The sequence below is a fragment of the Hydra vulgaris genome, chromosome 07, assembly GCF_038396675.1.
Source record: "Hydra vulgaris chromosome 07, alternate assembly HydraT2T_AEP".
Classification (NCBI taxonomy): domain Eukaryota; kingdom Metazoa; phylum Cnidaria; class Hydrozoa; order Anthoathecata; family Hydridae; genus Hydra; species Hydra vulgaris.
The window spans coordinates 20,226,280-20,252,900 of NC_088926.1; the positions used below are offsets into that span (position 1 = coordinate 20,226,280).

General features: G+C 28.3%; 2 protein-coding genes across 2 annotated transcripts in view; one reads left to right on the forward strand and one right to left on the reverse strand.

Moving 5' to 3' along the window:
• Positions 1-8,243: 8,243 nt before the first annotated feature.
• Positions 8,244-9,683, reverse strand: LOC136082616 (uncharacterized). The gene has a single exon (XM_065802031.1). It carries the CDS (start codon positions 9,681-9,683, stop codon positions 8,244-8,246), a length of 1,440 nt encoding a protein of 479 aa, XP_065658103.1.
• Positions 9,684-23,787: 14,104 nt separating this feature from the next.
• LOC100206739 (nucleotide sugar transporter SLC35D2) overlaps positions 23,788-26,621 on the forward strand; it is a 36,171-nt gene continuing 33,337 nt past the window's right edge. The window contains exon 1 of the mRNA XM_065801321.1: positions 23,788-23,900. The gene's annotated coding sequence lies outside the window, so the exon portion shown is untranslated. The remainder of the gene's footprint in view (positions 23,901-26,621) is intronic.

Consider the following 26,621-nt stretch of genomic DNA (forward strand, 5'->3'; position numbering starts at 1 on the left):
GCGTACTTACCAGTCTTACGAAGTCGTTTAACTTCCTCCCACGGTTTCTTTCGATGCTCTATTTTTTCTTTCGCGTAGTCTTCGTTTATGTATAGGCCAGTCTCGTGCAAAAGAATCACATATATTGTTAACTAGATCTAGGATTGCGTGTCCAGTCGATTATTGTTTTTGGAAAACGAATTGCTTTTTATTTAGAATTTTATTTTGAATTAAATACTCATACAATCTGTTATAGATTACTCTTTCGAGAAGCTTAGAAAAGGTACGGAGTACCGAGATAGGTTTATAGTTATTAACTAAGTATGTTTCACCTGTTTTAAATATTGGTATTACGTTAGCTACTTTAAGCTTGTCCAGTACAACTCCTATTTTAATCGAAGACTTGAATATTTTAAATATAGGTTTATTTACTACAGATATCACTATACCTGAAGTTTTATTTAATTTTAAGGAACTTAGAGCAACATTAAGTTCTTGATAGTTTAGTTCTTTGTATTATAGTTCACTCTGGGTATCACTTAGGTATAATTTGAATGAGTTATTAGGAGACTAATTAGGGCCAATGTTAACAAAAAATTTGTTGAATTTTTCAGCAATCGTATTTTTGTTACTGTACTCTATATTATCTATGACTACTTGAGCAGGTAAACTATTTGATTTAACTTTTTCGTTCCCAACTATTTCTTTTATAGTACTCCACGTTTTTTTAATATCACCAGTTGCATTTTTTTATTTGGTTCGAGTAGTAATTTTTTTCGATATTTTTTTTTTATTTTCTCAAACTAGTTTTTGTATTGTTTGTAAGTATTTAGTTTTTTTTCATTTTTATTTTTTAAATACTTGATGTAAAATTTTTGTATTTTTTTTTGAAGATTTTTTTATACCTCTGGTAATCCATGGACATTGTAAGTATTTTACTTTTAATTCTTGTTCTATAATTGGGAAGTGATTATCATAGTGCTTTGAGAATATTTTTATAAATTTTATAAGCGGAGTTGGTATGCCCAAGGTTGCACTCTTGGTAAATCCTATCCCACCTTACTGCCGATAGTGAGTCTTTAAACTGTTGAATAGTAAAATTATTAATTTTTTGTTTATAGACTTTGATATATGAGTTTTTATTTTATTTTTGTTATTATCTCGAAGAAAGGAAATGTTTATTGGAAAGTCATCAGATATATCCGTTTTTATTACACCTGCTTTTAACGAAGAATCATAATATGTATTAGTCAATATGTTATCTATTGCAGTGATTAAAATGTTACCCGGGTTGGTTTATTTATTATAGGAACATTTTTTGTTGTGTTGAAACATATGTTGTGTTGAAACATATGTTGTGTTGAAACAACATGTTGTGTTGAAACATATCGTCAAAAAAAGTTTTGGTAACAGCATCTTCATTGTTATGTAGACAGTTTATATTTGTCTTCAATACAGAATAATATTTTTTTCTCTTTGTTATTTTTTAAAAATATTTGTTTTAAGTGATTTGAAAAGTTTTTTATATCACCTTCAGGTGGTCTGTAACAGGTGGGCACCAGTATATTTTTAGTTTATTATTTCAATTGTAAAGACCTCACCATCGACATCAAAAACCAAAAGATCGTCTCTAATTTTAGTTGTCAGATCATTATATATGTCATAATTCCACCTCCTCGTTTTTGAGCTTTTCGCTCATAAGATATTAGTTTGTAGTTCGGAATTAATAGGTTTGAATTTATTCTGGATGATTCGTCAGAACAACAAGTTTCTTTCAAGCAAATCATACTGAACAAATAGTTACATTCTATAAGAAAATGTTTTACCCAGTGGACACGACAACGTCCATATGACGTCGAAAAGATGTCTTTTTAGGACGCCCGAAACTGGTTCGAAATGGCAACGTTAAATGACGTCTTTTTAGGACATAATTAGGACGTCTTTTTAGGACAGAATAAAGACGTTTTTTTCAGACGTCTAAAAGTCGTGAATTTAGGACGTTTAGAACTAGCGCTAAATGGAAACGCCAAATGAAGTTTTTAAATAACCTAATTTAGCTGTCCTTATTTTGACGTCTAAAATACGTGTTTTTATATGACTTTATTCAAACGTAAGGTTAAAATTTATGTTTTCACAGAATTTTTTGAGAATAAGTAAAAAATAAAAATTTGCTTAAACTTTTTAATAATATAATTGTGCTAAGTTTTATAAATTATAATTTTTTTAAACTACTTCATCTACTTGTTAATTTCCAAGAATCGACTGTTCAAACACATGACGTCATTCACCTTCTTTTAGATCAGGTGCGCGCTTTAGAATATTGCCAACAGCATTTTAAAGTTCTTTTTCGCTGTAGGAATCAGGTAACAGTCTTAAACCTAATACACACACATACGCATATTACACGCATACACACACATATAAAATGATGGTATTAAAAATGCTCTTTTTATAGAAAAACTATACTTCAAATGCACTGCATGATGAGCCACCACCATTTAATAACTTCTATTTCTAAATTCAAAAGATAACACTAGTATAAGTTATATAGGGCAAATTAGGGTAATTTACATTGGGCATAGGATAATTCATTAGTGTTTTGATCAATTCGATAATATGGTGTATGTGTTAAGTGTGCAACATGTATATAACTACAGATCAAAATTTGTTATGTAACTTATCATAGAAATTTACCCTTATAAAGAAAACTAAACATTCACCCATAATAAAAAAAATATCACTTATTTAGCAACATTTTTATTAAAAAGTTATTGATCACATTCAAGACTCAGCGATAGAATCACACTAGTAAAGATAAAAACTATTTTCAACTTTGAACGTTTTTTAAATTTCATCATTCTTTAATTAAGTAAGTAATTAAATGAGCCTATATGTTAGTTAATTAAAAAACAAAAATTAAAAATATAACTCTATCTGGTTGTCAGAAAGTTTTTCTGTATTTTGTTGACACAAAAAAAATAATTAAAATGCAAGACCGGATTTTTTTATTTTATTACTCGATAGACTGCCTGCCCCAACCAAACCCTCAGTTGATGTAGCAGCACTCCGTTGCACGTCAGGCTATAAGATAGTCGATGTAGCAACACTCCGTGCATGATTTACAGTAAAAAAAAAAAAAAAAAACATTGTTTATATAATTAAAAACATTCAGAATGTTTATATATATATATATATATATATATATATATATATATATATATATATATATATATATATATATATATATATATTTGAAAGATGACATCTTGTATGAGAGTATATTATATATTATTTTAAAACATCAAGAAATACAGTTTCTCTCAATACAAATAATATTATTATATAAGAAATTTTTTCGCTGGGTTATAGATACCAGCATCATCAGCATGTAAAATATTACTTGTATAATATTTTACAAGCTGATGATGCTGGTATCTATAACCCAGCGAAAATTTCTTATATAATAATATTATTTGTATTGAGAGAAACTGTATTTCTTGATGTTTTAAAATAATAAATATATATATATATATATATATATATATATATATATATATATATATATATATATATATATATATATATATATATATATATATATTAGGGTGGTCCTTATTTATAAGGAAAAATTTTTTTTTTCGAACTGTTTTGAAATTATTTGCCAGAATGTACCTTTATATAAGACATGAAAATATACCAAATTTCAGCTCAATCGGTTAATATTAACACGTGCCGCATCGACGCTGAAGATGTGAAATTCAATGTAAGACAGTTACCTATAAGAACGACAATGTACGCTCGACTGTAAACATAAAATTACGCATTTTTTTTTAAATTTTAGTATAAAAACATACTAATTAAAATAAAAACGTAAAATAAAGATATAGTTTATCCTAATACTATATTTTTTATTTATTAAAATGATACATCCACTTCAGATACATATTTTGGATTAAAGTAAGCCTTCTTTTGTGGCGACTGGGAACTCTCTCCGGTACTCCTGAACAACCTGAATAAAATTAAAATAATATTGAATGTGTTTTCTAAACCTAGCCTATAGAATGTGTTCAAGAAAAAAATAACAAAAAATTAAATTTGTTTATACATACCTGTATCAAAAATTGTTTTTGATGCTCATTTTTCGTCATTTTTTCATTGTAATCCTCAATCAACTTCACTCCTCTTTCTGCAATATCATTTGTACATTTTAAGGTTGAAATGATATTTTTTCCTGTGCGATAATCCTCAGTTGGTAGATCTTTTTGAACAAAATTTTGGACATCTCGGATTTGCAACGATAGTTTTTTCTCAATGACTTCTGTCTCTTCATTTTCTTCTTCTTTTTAATTCAGTCTCTATGTTTTTACTTGCACATTCCATAAGTTTTTGAGCCATTCTAATTTTTTCAACTCTCTCAATTCTATTGTCAAATATTGCCGTGGCAGCACACTCTTCACTTAGATACCATAAATGGTTTAAAAATTTTGTTATTGCAATGTTTTCATTAATATTTTTAAATTTAACCAATTTTCTCAAAAAATATATCATTTAGGGGAGCTCCTGTAGTATTCGTTGCTGAAAACCAGGCCTCTACATAACAGTATACAACGAAAACGCAAATTTCTGCATTCAGTTTTGAATTATCCTTTCTCATTTTCATTTGATCGCGAAATAAAAAAAGTTTTAAACAATAAATCGCTTTAGACATCCATCTCGCTAAATGATATGCACCGGGGGCCCTAAAACTCACATTTGTTTTGTCTCCCAAAAAAATGAGCGTCAATTGCAAAAACTCTTTTTAGTCATCACGTGGTTGCTCTTCTGCAAGTTTCTGTTTCACAAAATAAATAATTTCGGGCGCTACATCTTTCAGTGCATTATAAACGGCTTCATCGCTGGTATAATCTAAAAATTTCATTTTATCAATATTCTTCCAGTTTTCTTTCAGTGCTTTGAATTGAGCAATTTCAGGGCCGGATGCTACAATTGCTTTTGTCCTCGTGAATACACCAGCCAAAACGACCTCAAATATATGGTGTCGGCATGGAAGCCACAAAATATCTCGCCCTAACCTTTGTTGAAGCAGAACTGCATCTCCTTTTATACGTCCAGTGTTTGATGCTGTAGAATCAAAACAAAAAGCTTGAATTTTTTCGGTTAATTTCCATTCATCAGTGATATGGAACACAGCAGAGCAAACTTCCGATCCTCCTGATGATGCAACTTCAGGTACTCCTAATAATTGTTCAAAATCTAAACCAACCGCGATCACAGAAAGCCGATCAATTTTCTCATTTTTTGTGATATCAGGCAATAATTTGGAATCCCTATGCACTTCAATAAAATTTGCATCATTTCCTACCGATTTTATTGATAAATATTTTATTTTCCGCAAAATCTCTCTATTTCTTTTGATAGACGATCTATTGAGAACAAACTCGGTGATATCTATATTAAGAGCTTCTAGGACGGCAGAAATAATATGCATTGCATCCCTGTCACTCACTTTACATTTATCCAAGGCAGCGGCCAGGCGAGGTGTCATTAACGTCTTTCGTCCTCTCTTGTTTGAAGATGGACCCTGTTCAGATTCCGATATTAAATATGTGTCATCTTCACTGTTGTCTTGATTTATCACTTTTTTCTGTGAATCTTCGTTTTCTTTATCTTCCATTTCAAAATATGCAATCGAACAACTAGAATTTTCCAACAAATCTTCTTTTCTTTTCAACTCTGCAGCTGTGCGTTCTTCTTTCCGCTTTTCCTTACGTAATAATTTGATATCTACTCCTAGCATACAACCTACTCTACCTTTCTCCCTTTGCTTAATTAAAAATTCTCTATCTTCGGCGATTTTAATCTCATTTAACGCATTTAAGGTGGCAATATCGAAAAGGTTGTCTAAATCTTCTTTAAAATCGTTTTCTTTTTCTCTCTGCCGTTCAGTATCTCTATTTTTAGATTTTTCTAAATTTCTGACATTATCGTACAAAGATTTTAATTTCGAAATACAGTTTGAACGGTTTTGAACTGGAATTCTTGCTTTTTTCCAAAAAACGACCACTTCATCAATAACTAAAGCACTGCTGTCATTAAGATTTAAATTTACCACTCTCATGTTATAAAAAAGTACACTCAAAACATCTCGTTTACATGGTAATTTACTACCTCAGATTTGATTTTTCATCACTCCAACTAGATAAATATTTTTCCGAAAAGTGGACATTTTAGCACTTTTATCAATTACTTACATAGCACGTCTTTTCTTATGCACTTCATGTACGAAACTAAAACGAATGTAGCATTGAACAAATAATATGTAAAAACAAAATTGACTTGTAGAGACTTGTAGTTGCGCTTGTAGCGAATTCAGAATGCAATTGGTGGTTAGTTGCGCATAGCATCGTCATAGCATGTTAGACAGTCAGATGCATGAAACTTTAAGGCCAATGCGGCACGTGTTAATATTGTCGGATTGAGCTGAAATTCTGTATTTTTAATGTTTTGTTGTAACTGAACAAAATTACAAATAATTTTGAAAAAATATGAACTTTCGAAAATAGGACCACCCTAATATATATATATATATATATATATATATATATGTATGTATATATATATATATATATATATATATATATGTATGTATATATATATATATATATATATAGATATATATATAGATATATATAGATATATATATATATATATGTAGTAGTAGTAGTAGTAGTAGTAGTAGTAGTAGTAGTAGTAGTAGTAGTAGATGCTGTAGCCGCCCGAAGACGACGAGTGTGTGTATTAATAACACACTTAGACAGCCGTGTCAGTATTAATTTTATTTAAAAGGAGCCAATTGTCTAATTGTGCTTTAAAACTGTTTACTGATTTTGCATTAACTACATCTTTAGGTAGTTTATTCCATGGTTTTGTTATTCTGTTAGTAAGGAATGAGTGTCTTAAGTTGAACTTTGTTTTTTCGCGTTCAAACCTGACACCGTTTCCTCTAGATATTTGAAAATCATTAGGCTTGAAACCGTTTAAAAAGTCCACATTTTCAATCTTATTTAATAACTTATAAGTCTGGATCAAATCTCCACGAAGTCTGCGTTCACATAATGGGCTGAGGCCAAGAATCTCCAGTCTTTCCTCGTATTTCATTTTTGCCAGAGTCGGATTGAGTCTCGTAGCCCTGTGTTGAACTTTCTCGAGCAGTTCTATTTCTCCTTTAAGCTGAGGGGACCACACTGGAACCGCGAATTCAATTATTGGGCGAACAAACGTCACGTATAAGACTTTAAGAGTCTGCACATCCAGTTTCACAAATGTGTTTTTTATCATTCCCAGCATTTTATTTGCCTTCGAGCTGCAAGATATAATTTGCTGTCTCCATTTCATGTTTGCTGAGAATAATACGCCTAGATCTTTTTGAATAGTAGTTTGTCCTAGGACAACATTATCCATAGAATAATCGTGTTTTGGATTGTTACTTCCATAATGTATTATTTCGCATTTTTCTTTATTGAATTTCACTAACCATTCTTTAGACCAGTCCCAAGCACTGTTTATATCTCGTTGAAGACTGTTTATTTTCTCTATTGAGTTCACATCGATCATTATTTTGGTGTCATCTGCATAGAGCTTGGCTACATTTTGTATTCTATCCGGCAGGTCATTTATGAACAAAACAAACAATATCGGGCCAATTACCGATCCCTGCGGAACTCCGCTGTAGATATCGCGCCAGCTCGAAACAGTATCACCGTTGACTACGCGTTGCTTTCTATCTTTTAAAAATTCCTCTAACCACTTTAGCAGCTTTCCTGTAATTCCATACGCTTTTAATTTTAAAACGAGTCTTTTGTGTGGCACTGTGTCGAAAGCTTTCGCAAAGTCTAAATAAACCACATCTACCGGACGATTCAGTGCGATATTTTCTGTTAAATAATCCACATTTTCCATGAGATTTGTCGTGCATGATCTAGATTTAACAAATCCATGTTGACACTTCGATAAAAATTTATTGTTTGTAAAATGTGCCAAAAGTGAGTCTTTTATTATGCTTTCTAGAATTTTACACGGCACAGAAGTCAGTGATACTGGTCGATAATTATTCGCTTCTAGCTTACTGCCTTTGTTCTTAAAGATCGGGGTAATGTTCGAAAATTTCCATTGCTTAGGTAGTTCGCTCTTATCAATCGAAGACATAAATATCAATGTGATTGGCATTGCTAGTCCTTCAGCGCAATTTTTTAAAATGATAGTACTCAATTGATCAACTCCACATGATTTCTCAATGGAAATTTGCTTAATCTTGTTTCTACGTCACTGTAATTAATTGCACTCTCGTCAAAATCTAAATATTTACCCCCACATCTCGATCCGAATTCTGGTAATACTTGGTCGCCCTCTCTAGTGAAAGAGTTTTGAAAATTTTCGTTTAAAATGTCAACAATCTCACTAGTCGTATTTGTAACATTTCCTTCGACGTTTTTTATCGCTTTAATTGAGCTCTTTACATTTTGTTGATCGTTCACATATTTAAATAGTATCTTCTTGTTTCTAATCGATTTGTAGACCAGTTCGCGTTCGTATTTTTTTCTGGCTTTTCTCGTTTCAATTTTAACTGTTTTACACAATGCTTTGTATTCGTTTACCATATTTTTGTTTTTCCAATTTGTGCAACAGTTTAAATGTCTCATTCGTCTTTTGTTCTTCATAAGTTCTTTTAGTTCATTGTCAATCCAAAAAATTCTTTTAAGAGTCCTGTTTTTCGAGCTGTGACACGGTATATATTTTTGACAAGCTTCGTTAACATAAAAAATGAGCGTGTCGTACATCTCCTGGACATTAACTGCATCAAAAATGTTTACCCAGTCTGTATTTGTAAAAAATTTGTTCATTCCTGCGAAGTCAGCTTTTTTTAAAATATATTTCCGATTGCTAGCTACAGTTTTTGTCTCATGGTGATTGAGTGCATATTTAAAGCAAATTACAAGATGTCCTTTGCTTATATTCCCTAATACCGCATTTGTCTCAACTTGAAATAATCTTTGTTCGTTTACTGTGAACAGTAAGCCCAATGTATTCTCGTACGTTGATTCGTTTAGTTGAAAAGTAGGTATCGCGACGTGCTGAATTAGAAATTCGTCGTTTATTATTTCCGAGAAATGATGTTCTATCGAGTGTTCACTGGAATTTATTGCATGAACTGCTCCATCTGACCATTCAATTTTCGGAAAATTAAAGTCACCCATTATTAAAAGATCTTTAAAACCCCGTTTGTCCACATATTCTCTTGCAGTTCTGAAAACATTTCTGAACAGTTCCATATCTACCACATCGTTTGGTCGGTATATGCATCCTACCAAATATTTGTCGTTCCCGAAAACTAGTACAGTCCAGATTTGTTCTAAGTCAGTCGTCAATAGCCATTTTTCATTTACTTCATAAGACGTTATTTCGCTATTCACGTAAATACAAACTCCTCCGCCCACGCGGCCATCTTTTCTGTCGCTACGATATAAACAAAAATTTTCCACACACGTAATTGAAGTTTCACTAAACCATGTTTCCGTTACTCCGATTATGTTTGGTTCATTCAGGTGACACAATACTTTAACTTCCTCAAACTTGTTGTTTAGTGAAGTGGCGTTCAAATATATACAGGATAAATACGATAAATTTTCGCTTTTTTTCGCTTTCATTTTTTTTTCTCTATAGTTGTTTTTAAAATCGCACAATCTCGTTTCCACGAATCGCATATCGAAAGGGCGAGTTGGCGTCAAGCTTCGAATTTAAGTCGTTTCGTTTCTTCCTCAACTCAAAGTCCTGTAGTCTCTCGCCTCTGTCAAGTCTGGGCATATATAGACTTCTTTAAAATCTTGCTTTTCTCTTAGCTTTTTTGACGCGAGTAAGAGAGGATTTCTTTCGCATTCGGATAACTCGAGTAGAATCGGGCCTGGTTTGGCAGCGTTTTTTGATTTGAATCTCCTTAAATGTATCGGTTTAACATTTTTTTTTCCTATTGTTTTTAGTAAGTCCTCAATTGCTTTCTTGTCTTCTTCAATTTTATCTTTGCTCTCAGTTTTGCTCGACTCTTTAATTCCATATATAATGACGTTCTTTTCGCGTTTCTTTCGCTCCTCCTGCTCATTAATTGCTGCGTTAACCACAACTAGTTGTTCTTTCGGTTTTTTTGCGTTTCGCGACACCACATTAACCCAATCATTTCCAATGTTCACTGTTGAAGTCACAGCATTTGTTGTTTTGTCCTCCAGCGTTTTAACTCTTTTCTCTAATTCCACAATTTGATTATCTTTCACAACAATCGCTGTTTCAAGAACAGATATTCTCTTGATTAGCGCTTCTATTTCCGTCTTGGTTATCATTTTTTGTGGTGGCGGTATCCAAGCAGCCAGTTTTATTTTTATTTTTTACGATATTTGTTGTTAATTGAGATAAGATTTAAATTGTCCCTCGGGAGTATATACTTCAGAGTTGATACGGTTGGTTGAATATATTAATATGTGATATTAGATTAAATAAAGCTAAGTTGAAACTAAATTTATAACTTGAGTTTACCAGTTCTGTTAAAAATCACAGCGTGAAAGCAGAAAAGTATACTAAAACCAGTAGACCAGTATTAGTAACCGATAAATCTGCTCCAAACGGTGAAAACAATGTATAAAGTATTTTGTATACATATACCAAAAAACTGAATAACTTTATTAAGCTCCAATAACACGTCCGATCTCTTTAATTACTTTTTTTAATATAATAAATTTATACGTATATAACTCACTAATATTAGCAATTTGATTACAGATATAAGAAAATATATAGCGATAATTTTTCCGTAAATATATTTATTAATTGATAATAAGTTTTGGATTTTGTCAAGGCACAAAAATTGCAGAAAAAAAAATTTAGAAAAAGGTTAAAAATTTATTTCAAAACTTATTTGAATAGAACAATAGATTAGAAAATCGTTTACACGCTTAAACGTTGGCGGTAAAACAACGAGCAAAAATTGAAAAGTTTACAAAACTCTTTAAAACAAGAAAAAAAAAAATAGAAAAAAAAAAAATTTGTAAACTCTGTAAAAATATAAGCGAACTAAAGCGTAAATAAAATCTTAGTCACAACTATTTTTATAATAATAATATATAGATAAAAATATATATAATAAAATATAAGTATATAATTATAGGTATATAATAATATAGGTGCGCGAAGTACGACAAAACTGTTATTTCAGACACGAATATAGGCAATATAATATACTATGATTTAAAAGTAGAAAATAATTTATAAGCTAATAAGATAAAGCAATAATAGAGAAGAAATAATGTTAGAAAAAAGAGAATATGAGGAAAAGGAAATAAAAAGAATACGAAAAAAAATATATATATATATATAAAATCCTGAAACTTACGCTCAAACAAAAACACGTCTTATCGACTCAATGGCTAAAGCGCAAAAAAAAGTATATATATATATATAAATATATATGTATATATATATAGATATATATATATATATATATATATATATATATATATATATATATATATATATATATGTATATATATATATATATATACATATATATATATATATAATAATATATGTATATATATATAAGCTATATATATATATATATACATATATATATATAATAATATATGTATATATATATATACATATATATATAATAATATATGTATATATATATAAGCTAATAAGATAAAGCAATAATAGAGAAGAAATAATGTTAGAAAAAAGAGAATATATGGAATATAAGGAAATAAAAAGAATACGAAAAAAAAAATATATATATATATAAAATCCTGAAACTTACGCTCAAACAAAAACACGTCTTATCGACTCAATGGCTAAAGCGCAAAAAAAGTATATATATATATATATAAATATATATGTATATATATAGATATATATATATATATATATATATATATATATATATATATATATATATATATATATATATATATATATATATATATGTATATATATATATATATATATATATAAATATATATGTATATATATAAATATATATATATATATATATATATATATATATATATATATATATATATATATATATATATATATATATATATATATATATATATATATATATATATATATACAGGGGCGGATCCAGCATTTTTTGATCTTTGAGATAGCTAACTTCCAGACATGGAGCAAACTCCAAACATTTATATGTTTATACATATGTCAAATAAGGATGCTTTGCAAAAAAGTGCGATGATTGGAGGCTGGGAACTAAAAAGCCCAAATTTTGTGCCCCCCCTGCCCCAAACGTGAGAGCAACAAGTTAATGAAATATTTTTTAATATTCATCCATAAATTTTAAATATTTAAATATTAAATATTATTTATCTAATATTCATTCATAAATTTTAAATTTCATAGTAAAATATTTTAGCTTTCAAAAATTATGACCATATAAAGTTTAAACCCCCCTCAATTTGAGGGGGTTATAAATTTTGTATGGTCATTATTTTTAAACGCTGAAAGATAATACTATGAAACTTAAAATTTATGGATGAATATAAGTCTAGTTGAGAACAGTACAAAAAATATTTCATTAACTTGTTGCTCTCACGTTTGGGGCAGGGGGGGGGGCACAAAATTTGGGGCTTTTTTGTTCCCAGCCTCCAATCATCGCAATTTTTTGCAAAGCATCCTTATTTGACATATGTATAAACATATAAATGTTTGGAGTTTGCTCCATGTCTGGAAGTTAGCTATCTCAAAGATCAAAAAATGCTGGATCCGCCCCTACTATCTATATATATATATATATATATATATATATATATATATATATATATATATATATATATATATATATATATATATATATATATATATATAAACAACATAAAATTTTATTAAATTCATCCTTTGAAAGGGAACTCTTAATTGCTCTTTATTTCTTGCTGAACTGACTAGGTAGCTATTATGAGTATTGTGGAGTATTAAAAAAATAAATTTATAAAGAAAAAGAAACCTATATAATTAAAATAACTTTCAAGATAATTATTACAAGAAAAAATATTACTTACATTAATCTTAGTAAAACTTAAAGATTTATCATTGACTTCATATATTTTCTTTAACTTTTTTTTTGGGAAAAGCAAAATTTTGAACCACAGACTTTCAAATCTTGAAGGAGCTGAATGAATTAAAGAAGCTGTTACTTATAAAAATTCATTAAGCATATTAAATAAAATAAACTATTTATACTATACTTAAATATACTATACTTGATAACTCCCTTGAAATATTGTATAAAAATTAACTCAAAAAATAGAGTTACATACAAAATAGAAATTTTTTTTTAATTATAAAATAAACTATATTACATTAACCATTACATAAAATAAACTATAGCCAAAAATTTTTTTGAAAACAAAGGTGAAAATAAAAATAAAGTTTAAGGTTAAATACATTTCATCAAATAAAATTTCTTTAATTTAAAATGAAATTAAATACAAAAACTTCAAACACATCAATTATAAATTTCTAAATACATATTTAAATACATATAAATGCAATGTGGGTTTTTGAAATACAAAACAAAAATGTAGTATATTACTAAATACAAACATGTATTTGACCAATACATATATATGTTAATAAATAAATTTTTATTTAATAAGTAAAACAAAATTTATAGAAAAGTAAATTAAGGAGAGCAGTCAAACTTTAACTTTTTCTAAGATTATTTAAGGTCTTTTAAAGAGGATTCTTTTCGCAAGGATATTTAAGGTTTTTATGGAGGAATGGGAACCCTGAAAATATATGTCAATAAATAAATGACTACATATTGAAACTTTCTCAGCAAACATTGTTGTTGTGGATTTGCAGTGGACCTATATAGGCATTTTGAACAGTTAAATACTGTTTAACTCATGGTTTACTTAGTAAATTACTTAAGTGGCCAGCCGATAACATTCTAACAAGTGAATTAGTGGTTATTCATGTTATCCACTTTTGGCTGCTGCCACTAATGGTCCATTAAGTATATGATGACCAAAACTGCAATCACCTAAAATGCCTATATGGGTCCACTGAAATTCCTCTTTAAATGCTTGCTGTGTTATATATTTTTTTACTAAATATTAAAACTAAAAACCATAAATTATCAAAAATTCATATAAAAAAAAATATTAACTCACTTCCATCTTTAAATAAATTTTTCTCATTCTTATTTGAAGTTGGATAAGTAACTAAAAAATAAATTTTATCAAATAATAAATATAAATATTGTTTTAAATTACAATTTTTTTTTGAAATTTTTAAAGAATGATAAATAAAGTAGAGAAGTTAATTACAATTATCTTCTAAAGGAAGATTTCTATCTGGTACAACTAAAGTTTTTATTTTTTTGTGTGATTTTTGTCACTAACAAATGAGTTTAATTTAAAAAATCAAACCAGTCATAACAGTTGATTTTTATAAAAGATAGGTGGGTAGAATATTTCCTTATTAAACACAATTATTCCTACATAAGTTCCATAAACGGAACACTTTTCACAAAAGTTGTAACCATTATGAGATTTTAAAAACAATCTAGCTGGAACATCGCACAAAAAAAAGACTTGACAGTTAAATTTATATTTTTTTTTGTATAGAAAACCATTTTGTATTATTGTCTAAACTCAAAGAAAAAAATAGGTATTTAGTTACTGATTAAGGCTTATTTTCATTAAAATAAATGCCGACAATAAAAATATTAAAATGATCGAAGCAAGCTAATATTGGCCACAATTGTTTACAAGAGAATTTAAATAAAGGTAAACCATCAATAATAAAATACAAAAAAAAATATTCTTAATACTTGCTTGTATTTCAAAATAAGAGTAATTACCTTCACACTTTTCAGGAGCAGTTAATAACTGTTTATCTCGAAGATGGATGGAAAATTTAAAAACACCTTTAGGTATAACTTAGTTATACCTCTAGGTGTTTTTTTAAATTTTTCTTGCATCTTCACGAAGTTCCAAACCTTGATTTTGTAATATTTCAAGAAGTTTATTAACTAATGTACTGGTCCAATTATTTTGAATAGCACAATCTAAAAGTTGTCAATTAAAGATATTGAATTCTATTGAATTATTAGGATAAACTCTCTGTATCATTAATAGGTTTTCCTTTTGAAAAATATGATTCTGCAATGTTTAAATCTTTCAAATAGTCAGAACTTGGTTCTTGATATAGTATATGAAGTATTATACTTGATATACTATATCAAGCACCAAGTATATAACTAGTATAAATATATATAGTATATCATTAGGTACATGACATGAAATTTTTGAATTAATCAAACACTATTGTGTTATATATAATTGGAAAGGTTTTTAATTCAGAATTAAAAGGTGAAAAAATCATCAAAATTGAAAAATTCTACAAAATGTTATGGCATTTTCAGTATCGAATTTTTGATATATGGATTTCTTGAAGAATCTGTGATCAAATTTGTGGTTTTTTTAACTTAAAACGTCATAACTCGGTCAATTCTTATCAAAATACATAAAACTTGGTATCAAAAGATAGTTTTAACAAAGGGCAGTATGTATATACAAAGGTTGTACGAAGGGCACTAGAGGGATGTCTACAAAACTCATTATTATATTGAAAAATGGAGATTTTTTTAAAGAAAATATTGTTATTCGATTGAAATTTATAATTTCTATTTGTATTTTTTAATATATTCTAACAGGGTACCATCAAATATGATTTGGATACTTTAGGTTGATAGACTAGAAGTCCTTTTGGCTTCGGGGGCACCCTCTGACCTAATATCAAGATTATTACTTTGTATCTTCATATCTAAATGCATGCAATTTAGTATCAAAAGAAAGAAATGTTTTAGGGATAAACACGTGAAAAGGGTGCAAGAGGGTATTATTCGGAAGCTCTACACTTCTCACACCTTGGGTAGGGTGGGTTAAAACTTAAATATTATTTTTTTGTAATAATAAATAGTACTTATATAAAATACAAATTTTTCATGAAAAAATCAAACTCAACTATATACAAAAATCAATATACAAAAAGATTACATACAAGTATCAACTTAATAAATATATACATACACACTATACATACACCTATCAATAAGTGTATATAGATTCAGCTAAGTGAATCTATATAAACTCATTAATAAGTATATTTATAGTTGTTAATAACTAAATTCCTGAATCCTCTGCCATCCCTTCTGCCACCAGGAGGTTTGTATTTAAAATGAGGCAGGTCTTTACCTCCATTCTGGGCCCATATGCGGAAGGCCCTTTTTGATTTAGGCCCAGGGTGGCTTTGGCGCCAAACCAAGAAATCACTCCTAGACAAGTCTATATTTAAACCAAAAAAATTAAATGAGTGTTCAAAAAATTAAAATGAAAAACAAAAACTAAAATACATTAAAAAACTTACCAAGGAGGTCTTGGTTTTCACTCTGGGTGCCAGATGGCAGTGGTGACTTAGATAAAGCTGGTAAATTTAATTTTAAAAATTTTAAATATGAAATAAGTTTAATAAAAGTTATAAAAAATACTGTTCATTTAGTAAAAAAAACCATTTAAAAAAACAAATTTACAACACCATTAAGATATATCTACCAAGTTCCTCTCTTTTGCATCTCTTACCTCTTTTAGTGTCTCTTTAATAAAAAGTGAGAAATACCAAAAAAACCTGTTCTTCTGCAAAACTGAACAGCTGGATTAGATTTACAATTTGTAATTATTAGCAAAACTTTTTCACTAACTGACTACCAGAAGTATGATCAAAAGTTGCATCCTCAGCTAAAACATAAACTTTTTCAGGCTCAGTAGAGAGTTTTCCAAACAATGCTAGTACTCACATTTTTTTTATGGCAGTTTTATTACAAAATGCCCCTCTTAGAATTGCTTGCAAACTTTTACATTTTACTGTTCCATCAGTGAGGAAATGTTTAAACTCACTGTAATGCTTTATAAAAATGAAACAAGTATGAAAAAGAATATGAAGCCGATTTCCACGATATCTAGGAATAATACTTTGTAGTGGATCGTTTTCATCTAAAAAATTTACAAATCCTTTTGATTCACTTTTGACATCTTTTTTTCATGGCTAAAACAATTTTAACTGCCATACAATCACTTCCAAACAACTCTCAAACTCAAGAGACTGTAATGCAGAGCAGCATAAAACTGCAATTGTGTCAAGAGGGGGCAAATGGCAGTTCAGCTCATTCAAATTCTTGCCTCAGGTTGCACAAACTTTGCTTATAGTAAGATGGTTGACTGCAACTCTGTCTGACATTGTGTTAGATATATTTTCAATAATCGAGTCTGTTGAGCTCTTTGCTCAACAGTACTTCGATTAGAAATATTATTAAAAATAACACCCATATAATGCCCTATTTTGCTCCTAAGATATGGAATGTTACCTGTTGATATATTACACAACAACATATTATAAATTATTATTCTAATTTGTAATGAATATGTTTTTTCATCTTCTAGCATAATTACATTTCTTTCCTCCTTAATCTGGAGCAAATCATTCTCTAAACTAGCAATTACCCTGTTATTTGTCAAAACAGCAGCAGCATTATGCTTAGTTTTGAGTTGCCTTAAATTATGCTTTTCATTTAATTTAAAAGCTTTTTTTAAGCTTTAAAGTGATGAATCTGCTCACTGTAATTTTTTTTTTTGTGTGTGTTTTTTCAGATCTCATATTTCTGCCCTTAAAACTTAAATTATTTTTTCTTTTTGTTTAACATTTTGTCTTGGAACACGTAATTGATTTGGCATGCTGTTTAATTCAACTTTTAATAATGCTATCTTGTTCCGACATTCTTTGTAAGAGTTAGCAAACCGAGAAGACAAGTAAGATAACCTTCCTTTTAGTTTTTGTTTTTTAGGGCCTAATTTTTCTCTAAATATATATTTAGTTACGTTTCATTTGCTATAAGCTGCAGATGTTGATGTTCAACAAGTTAAAGGAGATAGAACATTCATATTGGTATATGAAACATCCGAGAAGCCTTATGATAATACAATATTAGGCAAACTTGATATAAGGCTTAAAAAAGGGTTATTGCAAAATTCAAAAAAAACGCATACTGTCCTCAGCCCTGTTAAAATTTCTAGACCAATGCAATGATTTATTTTTTGAGACTTCTAACCTGATATTTACATATTTCTATCTTAAAATGTTTAGTGACTCGTTGAGATGTTTTGAGAAACGAATCACTATTTTTTGTAAATAATAAGAATAAAAAAAAAAATTTATAAATAAAAAATAGTATATTAAAATAATGGTAAATATAATGACATTGCAATTGCTAACTACATTACAACTATTTACAGAGCCGGATCCAGCTTTTTTTGGTCTTTGAGATAGCTAACTTCCAGACATGGAGCAAACTCCAAACATTTATATGTTTATACTTATATCAAATAAGGATGCTTTGCAAAAAATTGCTATGATTGGAGGCTGGGAACAAAAAAGCCCCAAATTTTGTGCCCCCCTGCCCCAAACGTGAGAGCACCAAGTTGATGAAGTATTTTTTGTACTGTTCTCAACTAGACTTATATTCATCCATAAATTTTAAGTTTCATAGTATTATCTTTCAGCGTTTAAAAATAATGACCATATAAAATTTATAACCCCCTCAAATTGAGGGGGGTTTAAACTCTATATGGTCATAATTTTTGAAAGCTAAAATATATTTTACTATGAAATTTAAAATTTATGGATGAATATTAGTTTAGTTAAAAACAGTACAAAAAATATTTTATCAACTTGTTGCTCTCACGTTTGGGCAGGGGGGGGGGCACAAAAATTAGGGCTTTTTTGTTCCCAGCCTCCAATCATCGCAATTTTTTGCAAAGCATCCTTATTTGACATAAGTATAAACATATAAATGTTTGGAGTTTGCTCCATGTCTGGAAGTTAGCTATATCAAAGACCAAAAAATGCTGGATCCGCCACTGATTTAGTACAATTAAATAATCTATATCCAACATCATTATTGTTATTACTCGTACATTCGACACTCCTCCTCACTGCGAGTGTATCGCATTATTGAAGCTCAAAAAGTTATCTAATTGGAGTATAGTATTAAGGTGTCTGAGTATGTTTTTTTTCAATGAAATTTGGCAGGTAGTAAGAAAAAAGGTTATTAAGGGTGAGAGAATATATTAGAAAAATGAACCAGCATTCCTTTGATATATACATGATGTCCAAACAACAACAATTCTTTTCCTAATTGGAGAAGAGTTTTAAAGTGTCTGAGTATGCTTTTTTTTCAATGAAATTTGGCAGGTAGTAAGAAAAAAGGCTTTAAAAGGTGAGAGAATATATTAGAAAAATGAACCACCATTCCTTCGATATATACTTGATGTTCAAAAAACAAGCAAATTTTTAACAACAATCAAATTCATAATAAATAAAATTTTACATAAAAAAATCTATGCAAAATTAAAGCTCCATAATTCTAGTATTCAAAAAATATCTGTTGATACATATTTCTAAAAAATAACAGAGCAAAACAAGGTCATACCATGCAACTTTTTAACAAACTTGAAAAAGCGTATCACAGAATTTGGCCGAAAAAACGGTCCCGTAAAATCCGGATTTACGCTTACCTAATATCATATAATCAGTTTTAAACTATTTTTTTTAATATCTGTATCAATTACTGTATCAATATTAACACGATTCTTAAGTAATTGAATATATACATAAAAAAAAAAATTATATATATATTTATTAATTTATTATACTTTTCATTTATTAATTCAAGATGCCATAAAAAACTCCTTTTACATTTGAAAGTTGCTTTAACATTAGTGTTAAAAATGCGTTTTTAATCAAAAAAAAAAACAAATAAGTCTTGATGATTGCGTGATTTAACTTATTTAATTTTGATTTAGGGTGGAATGCAAGAAGCGAACTTGAGTCAAGTTCGACTTTAACTTCACATTGTAACCAATAGCGGCAGAGTATGGGTTTTCGCCTTAATAAAATACTTTGCCGCTATTGGTTACAATGTAAAGTTCAAGTCGAACTTGACTCAAGTTCGCTTCTTGCATTCCACCCTTAATCAAGCATTCTGTATCTTTTTTGGACGAAAAATTTATTGGACGCGAAAAAGACGTTCAAAAGACGTTTAGAATTTAAATAGGACGGGCGGACGCTAGTTGAACACACAAAGGACGTCTTTTTTACGCCCCGTGCCCACTGGGTTGTTTGTCAATATTGTTAATTATACTTCTTATATTTATATGTATCCCCGAAAAGTTATTGTTTAATGATTTTAATTCATTTTTTAAAGTTCCTAATTCGAAAAACCGCGAGTTAAAATATTTTCATTAATAAAATACAAATCTGGATCGTAAGAGTTATCAAGTAAAAAGTTATTACCCGATTTGAAAACATTAAAGTGTTGCGTTTCGTATTCTATTGTTTGTTTAGCCATTAGTAAAGAGCCATTATATACCTTTGCTTCGATTGCTTAAACTTACGTAAAAAAATTTCTTAATTAAACGCAAAAATTTTCTTATTTTCAAAATTCGCGACAAAAAACTTTATTAAATTTAACTGTTGCGTATTTACCTTGGTTGCGAAGATTTTTAACTTCTTCCCAAAGTTTCTTTCTCTCTTCCATCGTCTCTTTAGCCAAGCCTTCATTTATATATATTCCACTTTCTTTTAGGTTTTTAAGTGAACTTAAAATTTTAATTTTTTCTTGGTAGTTTAAAAGTTTCACTACGATAGTTCTTGGTGTTTTGTCTTCTTTATACAAACCAACTCGATGCGCTCGTTTCACAATAATTTCAGTTGAAATTTTAAGGTTGTTTGTAAATATTTTTTTACAGATTTCTCACAATCACTCCAACTCTCCTGGTGAATCTTTCAGACCATCGACTCTAATGTTGTTACGACAAGAGCGGTTATCTAAGTTAGTATTTTTTTTATTTATAACTTATATTTAATTTCAAGATCATATTTCTTCCTTATTTGTGTTAATTCTTCCTTTATTTTTTCTTCTTGAAAGTTAAGACTTTCTTTAACATCGTTTAAGTCTTTTTCAATATTTCGCATATTAACTTTGTTTACATTTAATTCATTTTCTATTTTGTCGAGTCTATCAGTAATTATTTTTATATTTCCCCTCACTATTTGTGTAAAGTTCTTTTCTTGGTCTTTTAATAACCTTTCTGTTTCTTTAAGCAAAGTTCTTTTTTGTTCTTCAAACTTGTTTGTAATAATATTTTCGATATTTTTGATCTTTATTTCCATTTTTTAATTAATAATTTTGTAGAGCGGTCGAAAACACGTGCGTTCGTGGCAAAAACTATATTTTGAAATTAAAATAAATTTAAATGTTTAAATAGCCTTTTGATTTGTATAATATTTCAATACATTTTGAAATTTTGTTGCTTAAATTTTAAAACAGTTAATTCCCGATTATCTCAAAACCCCCGAGGGACCAAGGAAACGAATGTTCGGCTAAAGCAAATTTCCGTCGAATTTTTCTTTATTCAATGCTAAAGTATAAACTTTAAACATTCACCATTATTCTAACAAATAAGTGAAAAATGTTTAGTGAAAGTAATTTGTAGCCACGCTGTACTCTCAAAAGTTCACGTTGAAAAAAGTTTAACAAGCAATGAATTTCTTATTATTATTGTAATAAAATTGCCTCCAAAAAAAGCGATTTTTTATTAAGAAACTTATTAAAATTGTAAGATAATTGCATTTTTTCAATTTCTCATTTTTAGCATTATTTAGTTATGATTTATTTTGTAATAGTTTTTTTATAGCATTGCTTTACGTCTGATAACAATTTATTTTATTTAGGTCTATAAACGAAAAAATTTAGTAATTATTAGGCTGCTGTTATTGATGTTTTACATAGAATAACTTCTTAAAAAATTTTTTTTATTTGATTTTTCAATTTCTCATACGAAAAATTCGAAGAAATTTGCTGAAAGGGGACTAGAAAATGGTTCGACTCAACAAAGTTTGAGTTATCCGAGGTTCGACTTAACTGGAGAATTGTAATAGTTATCAGTTAGACGATTTCAAGGGATCAGAAGAAACAGTTCGAGATAATAAAAGTTCGAGTTAACCGGTGTTGAACTTACCGGGAACAACTGTAATTATATATTATATATTATAGAAATTGTAAATAAAAGGTATAGATTTATACTAATTAACTAATAACAAAGAAAAAGTAACGAACTACAGATAAAATTAAAATGATATAAACCCCTAATATATATATGTATAAGAATATATAATAATGATAAAAATATAATAATGATGACAAAGATTATAACAAAATTTTATTAAATAGTTAATCTAATGATAAATAAATAAATAATAAGAGATATTACAACTGAAATATGAAGCGTAAAAATTTTACGTATCTAACTAGAACTAAAGTGAATATTATTAACGATAAATAAATAACTAAAATGTAATGTGAAAACCAAATAATAATATAATAATAGTAAAAAATAATAATTACAAATTAAAACGTGAAAAAAAATAATAAATAAAAACAATCTCTTTATAATTACTTTTTGTTCTTTTTTTCTTTCTTGTTTATTTACTTTTTTCTCTCCTTTTTCTTTGTTTACTTTATTTCCTTTCCTTTCTTTCTATTTTATATTTTTTTCTTCTTTTCTTGGTTTTTAAACAAAGACAACAAAAGTAAACATTATTAAACTTAATTTTAAAGTTTATTGAAGTGTTTTGGTTTTTTAAAATCATTTGATGTTCCTTTTTTTTTTAATCGTTTGTTTTATTTGTTTTTTGTTCAAAAGTTAGTTTTTTTTTTTAATTTGTTTGTTAATTATTTTACAAGAACTTTATAATCTAACGTTTAAAAGAAATTTTAAATAAAAATATATCTGTTTTTCTTTATGCTTTTTATTTTAATTTTTTAACCGTTAAAAAAATACGCCCGTCATTCGCAAAGCCCTACCACTTTTCCACATTTACACCATAAAAGTAAATGGTGTAAAACTTACACCGTTACCCTTGTTCAAAAGCAGTGGGAAGTGTCTAATCTCATAATTTGTTTGGGCGTAATTGATCTCAAAAAGCTCTTAATTTTTTTTTCTTTTACATAACTAAGTTAAAAATTATTATCTAGCTTTATTTTATGTTTTATTAAACTAACATTGTAATAATATTCAAAAAGGTTTAGTATATGATAAGAAGATTATATTTCATTTCGGCTTTTAAAAAATGGTTAACATTAAAGTATTCTTAAATCAATTAGAACTGCAAGAACTCTACTTAAAATAGACTATGGCCATCATGATGTAATTTAAAAATTATCCTTGGTAGAAAAAAAATGCAAAAGAATAATTTTATTTATTAAGTAATAAAATGCAAGAAAAAAAAAAAAAATGCAAAAAAACATCAAGAGTAAACAAGAAATAAAGTATAAACACCAACCGTGATGTACTATGCTTGCATTTCTAACCAATTGGTGTATTTGAATAAATTTGAATATGAAAAAAAAAAAAAATAATTCCCCGACCAAGTATCAAAGAAGAATGCTAATCGTCAATTAAAGGAATTTATATATAAATAAAAGAATTTTATTGATAACAAATAAAGTTCTTAGTGACGAAACTGTAGTTTACATCTATCACTTCGATGAGTTGTTAACTACAATTTCGTCATTAAGAACTTTATTTGTTATCAGAAAAATTCTTTTATTTATATATAAATTCCTTTAATTGACGATTAGCATTCTTCTTTGATACTTGGTCGGGGAATTATTTTTTTTTTCATATTCAAATTTATTCAAATACACCAATTGGTTAGAAATGCAAGCATAGTACATCACGGTAGTTGTTTATACTTTATTTCTTGTTTACTCTTGATGTTTTTTTGCACTTTTTTTTCCGAATCCTTAAATAATTAAGAAAAAAGAAAACTAGTTTTATAAAAATATTTTTTAAAACTAAGAGTTTTGTATTTTTAAATGAGGAAACTGTTAATAGGGTTGGTACGGATATAAAAAAAAAAAAAATATTTTAAGGTGGCACACAACTGAAAGCAGGGCTTTTTTAATTATTGTAAATTTTAATATTTTTTTTTTGAGGAAAACAAACTTGTATAAAAATTAAATAAAAAAAAGCATATAAAAATTTTTTTTGTTGAAAAAAAATCTCATAATGGCTGAAATAACATTGTAAAAGCTGTGTTTTAAGCAAAACTTCAAAACTGGATAACTTAATTTTGCCTTTATACCTCAAACCAAAATTTTGTACATAGTTTTTAAAGCATATTTTATCCTACTTGAGCAAGAGAATTTTTGTTATTCAAGTTATTTAAAAAAATATTGCATTTTTGACAAAATAACTTTACATTTATATAAAATATAAATAATTTTAACACTTTAAACTACAATATTTTATCTTTCATAGCTTTCCATAAAAAAACCTGAGGGTTAAAAGAAGTATTATACTGTAATTAACAAATCCTGAAATTTTATAATTAAGCATAATTTGGCTAGTGAGAAAATGTGTTTCAAAGTTTCAAAAAAGACGTATTGCTAAAAAAGCAAAAATAAGAAAAAAATTAAAAAAAGAACATAAAAGTTATCAAAATCCACTAGAAATGTAACTATTACTTGTGTCTTTTACTTGTAGATCATCCATGAAACCTTTTCTAACTGCCCTCAGTTTTTCTCTTGGCATTTTACTTTTAACCGTTGACTTTGACTTCATATGTCGAACTCTGGTTTTGTCAATTTTGCAAGATGAAGTTAATGTGACAATTCTATTCATGCCAAAGTACTTTAAAACTTATAGTAAACCATTAGCACCATCATTATAATGTAGCACTGCTGAGTATGTTCCCATTTCAATTGTAGAATTACTAACAAATGTGTGCTTTGGTATGCGAGACCATATAATTGAATTTAAAGGTTCATTGGCATTTTGTGTTGTACGGTGCAAACATTTAATTAAAAGATCATCAGCTCGAAGATCTTTGATTATTGGTAAAAGAAGATTCTTAATCCAGATAGGTATACACGATTTTGGTTTGTAATTTTTATGATTGAGGGCCCAATATTTGCACCAACCTTTCAATTCTATTGGACAAAACTGATGTTGCATTTGCAGGTGTTCAAAATTGGTGAAATGAAATAAAATAGCAGAAACTGCTTTTTTCATATCATACAAGTTGTTGACATTTTGATGAATTGCAATGCCATAATAGTTTTGCATAGAAATTATACATTTTTCAAATAGAAAAGAGTTAAATATAATTGAACAGTTTAATTTGATTTTTCTTTCACTAGAACAGCTACTAGTTGTTTGATTTGTGCAAGGTGATGAATTGCTAGATTTTTTATTTGCAACAACACCATTCTATGTTCGTTGTATTTTTCTTGATAAATTTCTTTTACTAATATTTCCTTGTTTATTCATTTAAAAACAATTTTATTTCAACTAAATTAAAATCAATTTTAATATAATTTGATACAAAATGAGGAAAAAGTTTCAACTTAAGAGACTAACATCCGAGTCAAAAAACATTCCTGTTCTTAAATTAGGTTTTGAAGTATGACTTTTAAAACGGAAAACTAACACGAGTCTGCATATAACACATTCAAATCAAGAAAATCAAGTTTGTGATGATATTTTCCTGTTTTGAATTCATAAAAACTCAAATGCTTGGTGGTTGCTAAGGCGTTGTTAGGGAATTTTTTAAAAACTGTTATCTTCTAAAATTTTTATTATATGATTATAGAATCAAAATACCGAAAAATTATAAATTGGATTTTTTTCAAAAAACTGACTTTTTTTTGGTTGTGTGCCACCTTAAACACCATGAAAAAGAAAATAACAACAACAATAAATGCAACATCGGTTTTGGTTATTCATAATCGATGGTGCCCTTCAGGTATAACTTTTTAAGGACCTATTTTTTGCAACGCGTGTTTATTTTGTGTTACTTTAGTTAGAGTAGTTAGTAGTTTTTAAAATTTTATAAAGTTGGAGGTGCACTTAACATAATAAGTTATCTTGCCCCAGGCCCGTGACCAAATGACAAATTTATGAACTGTTTATTTTAATTCTTATTTCAAAAATTTCTAATTGCAAACTAAAAATTCAAGCAAGCATTGAATAATTTAGATAACATAAACATACTGACAAAGTATTGTTGCTTTATGACTGATAGTTTTGCGATAATCAAGCGTTTCAAAACATTCGCCATCTTTGTTGCATCCATCTTTAATAAAAATGGTATCAAGAAGTTGAAATTATTGAACTGATGGAAAAAATTGTCAATGGCTCTGGCTGGCGTTTCAATTGCTACAAACCACTATTTATTGGGTTTGCTCAATGCCACCCTTTTTGTGGGAAGAGCCACTTTAAAATACTAGAATACATACAAAAGTGTTGTGTTATAAACGTAAAAAATACTAACAACCGATGCTTTGAGAGTTCTAACCTTAGCGCGTTGCACTCATTAAATTTCAGAAATGATGCCGGCCGTACTTCTAGGAACAGCCACAAAAGGCTTTGCGGTTGACCTGCTACTTATCCAAGATG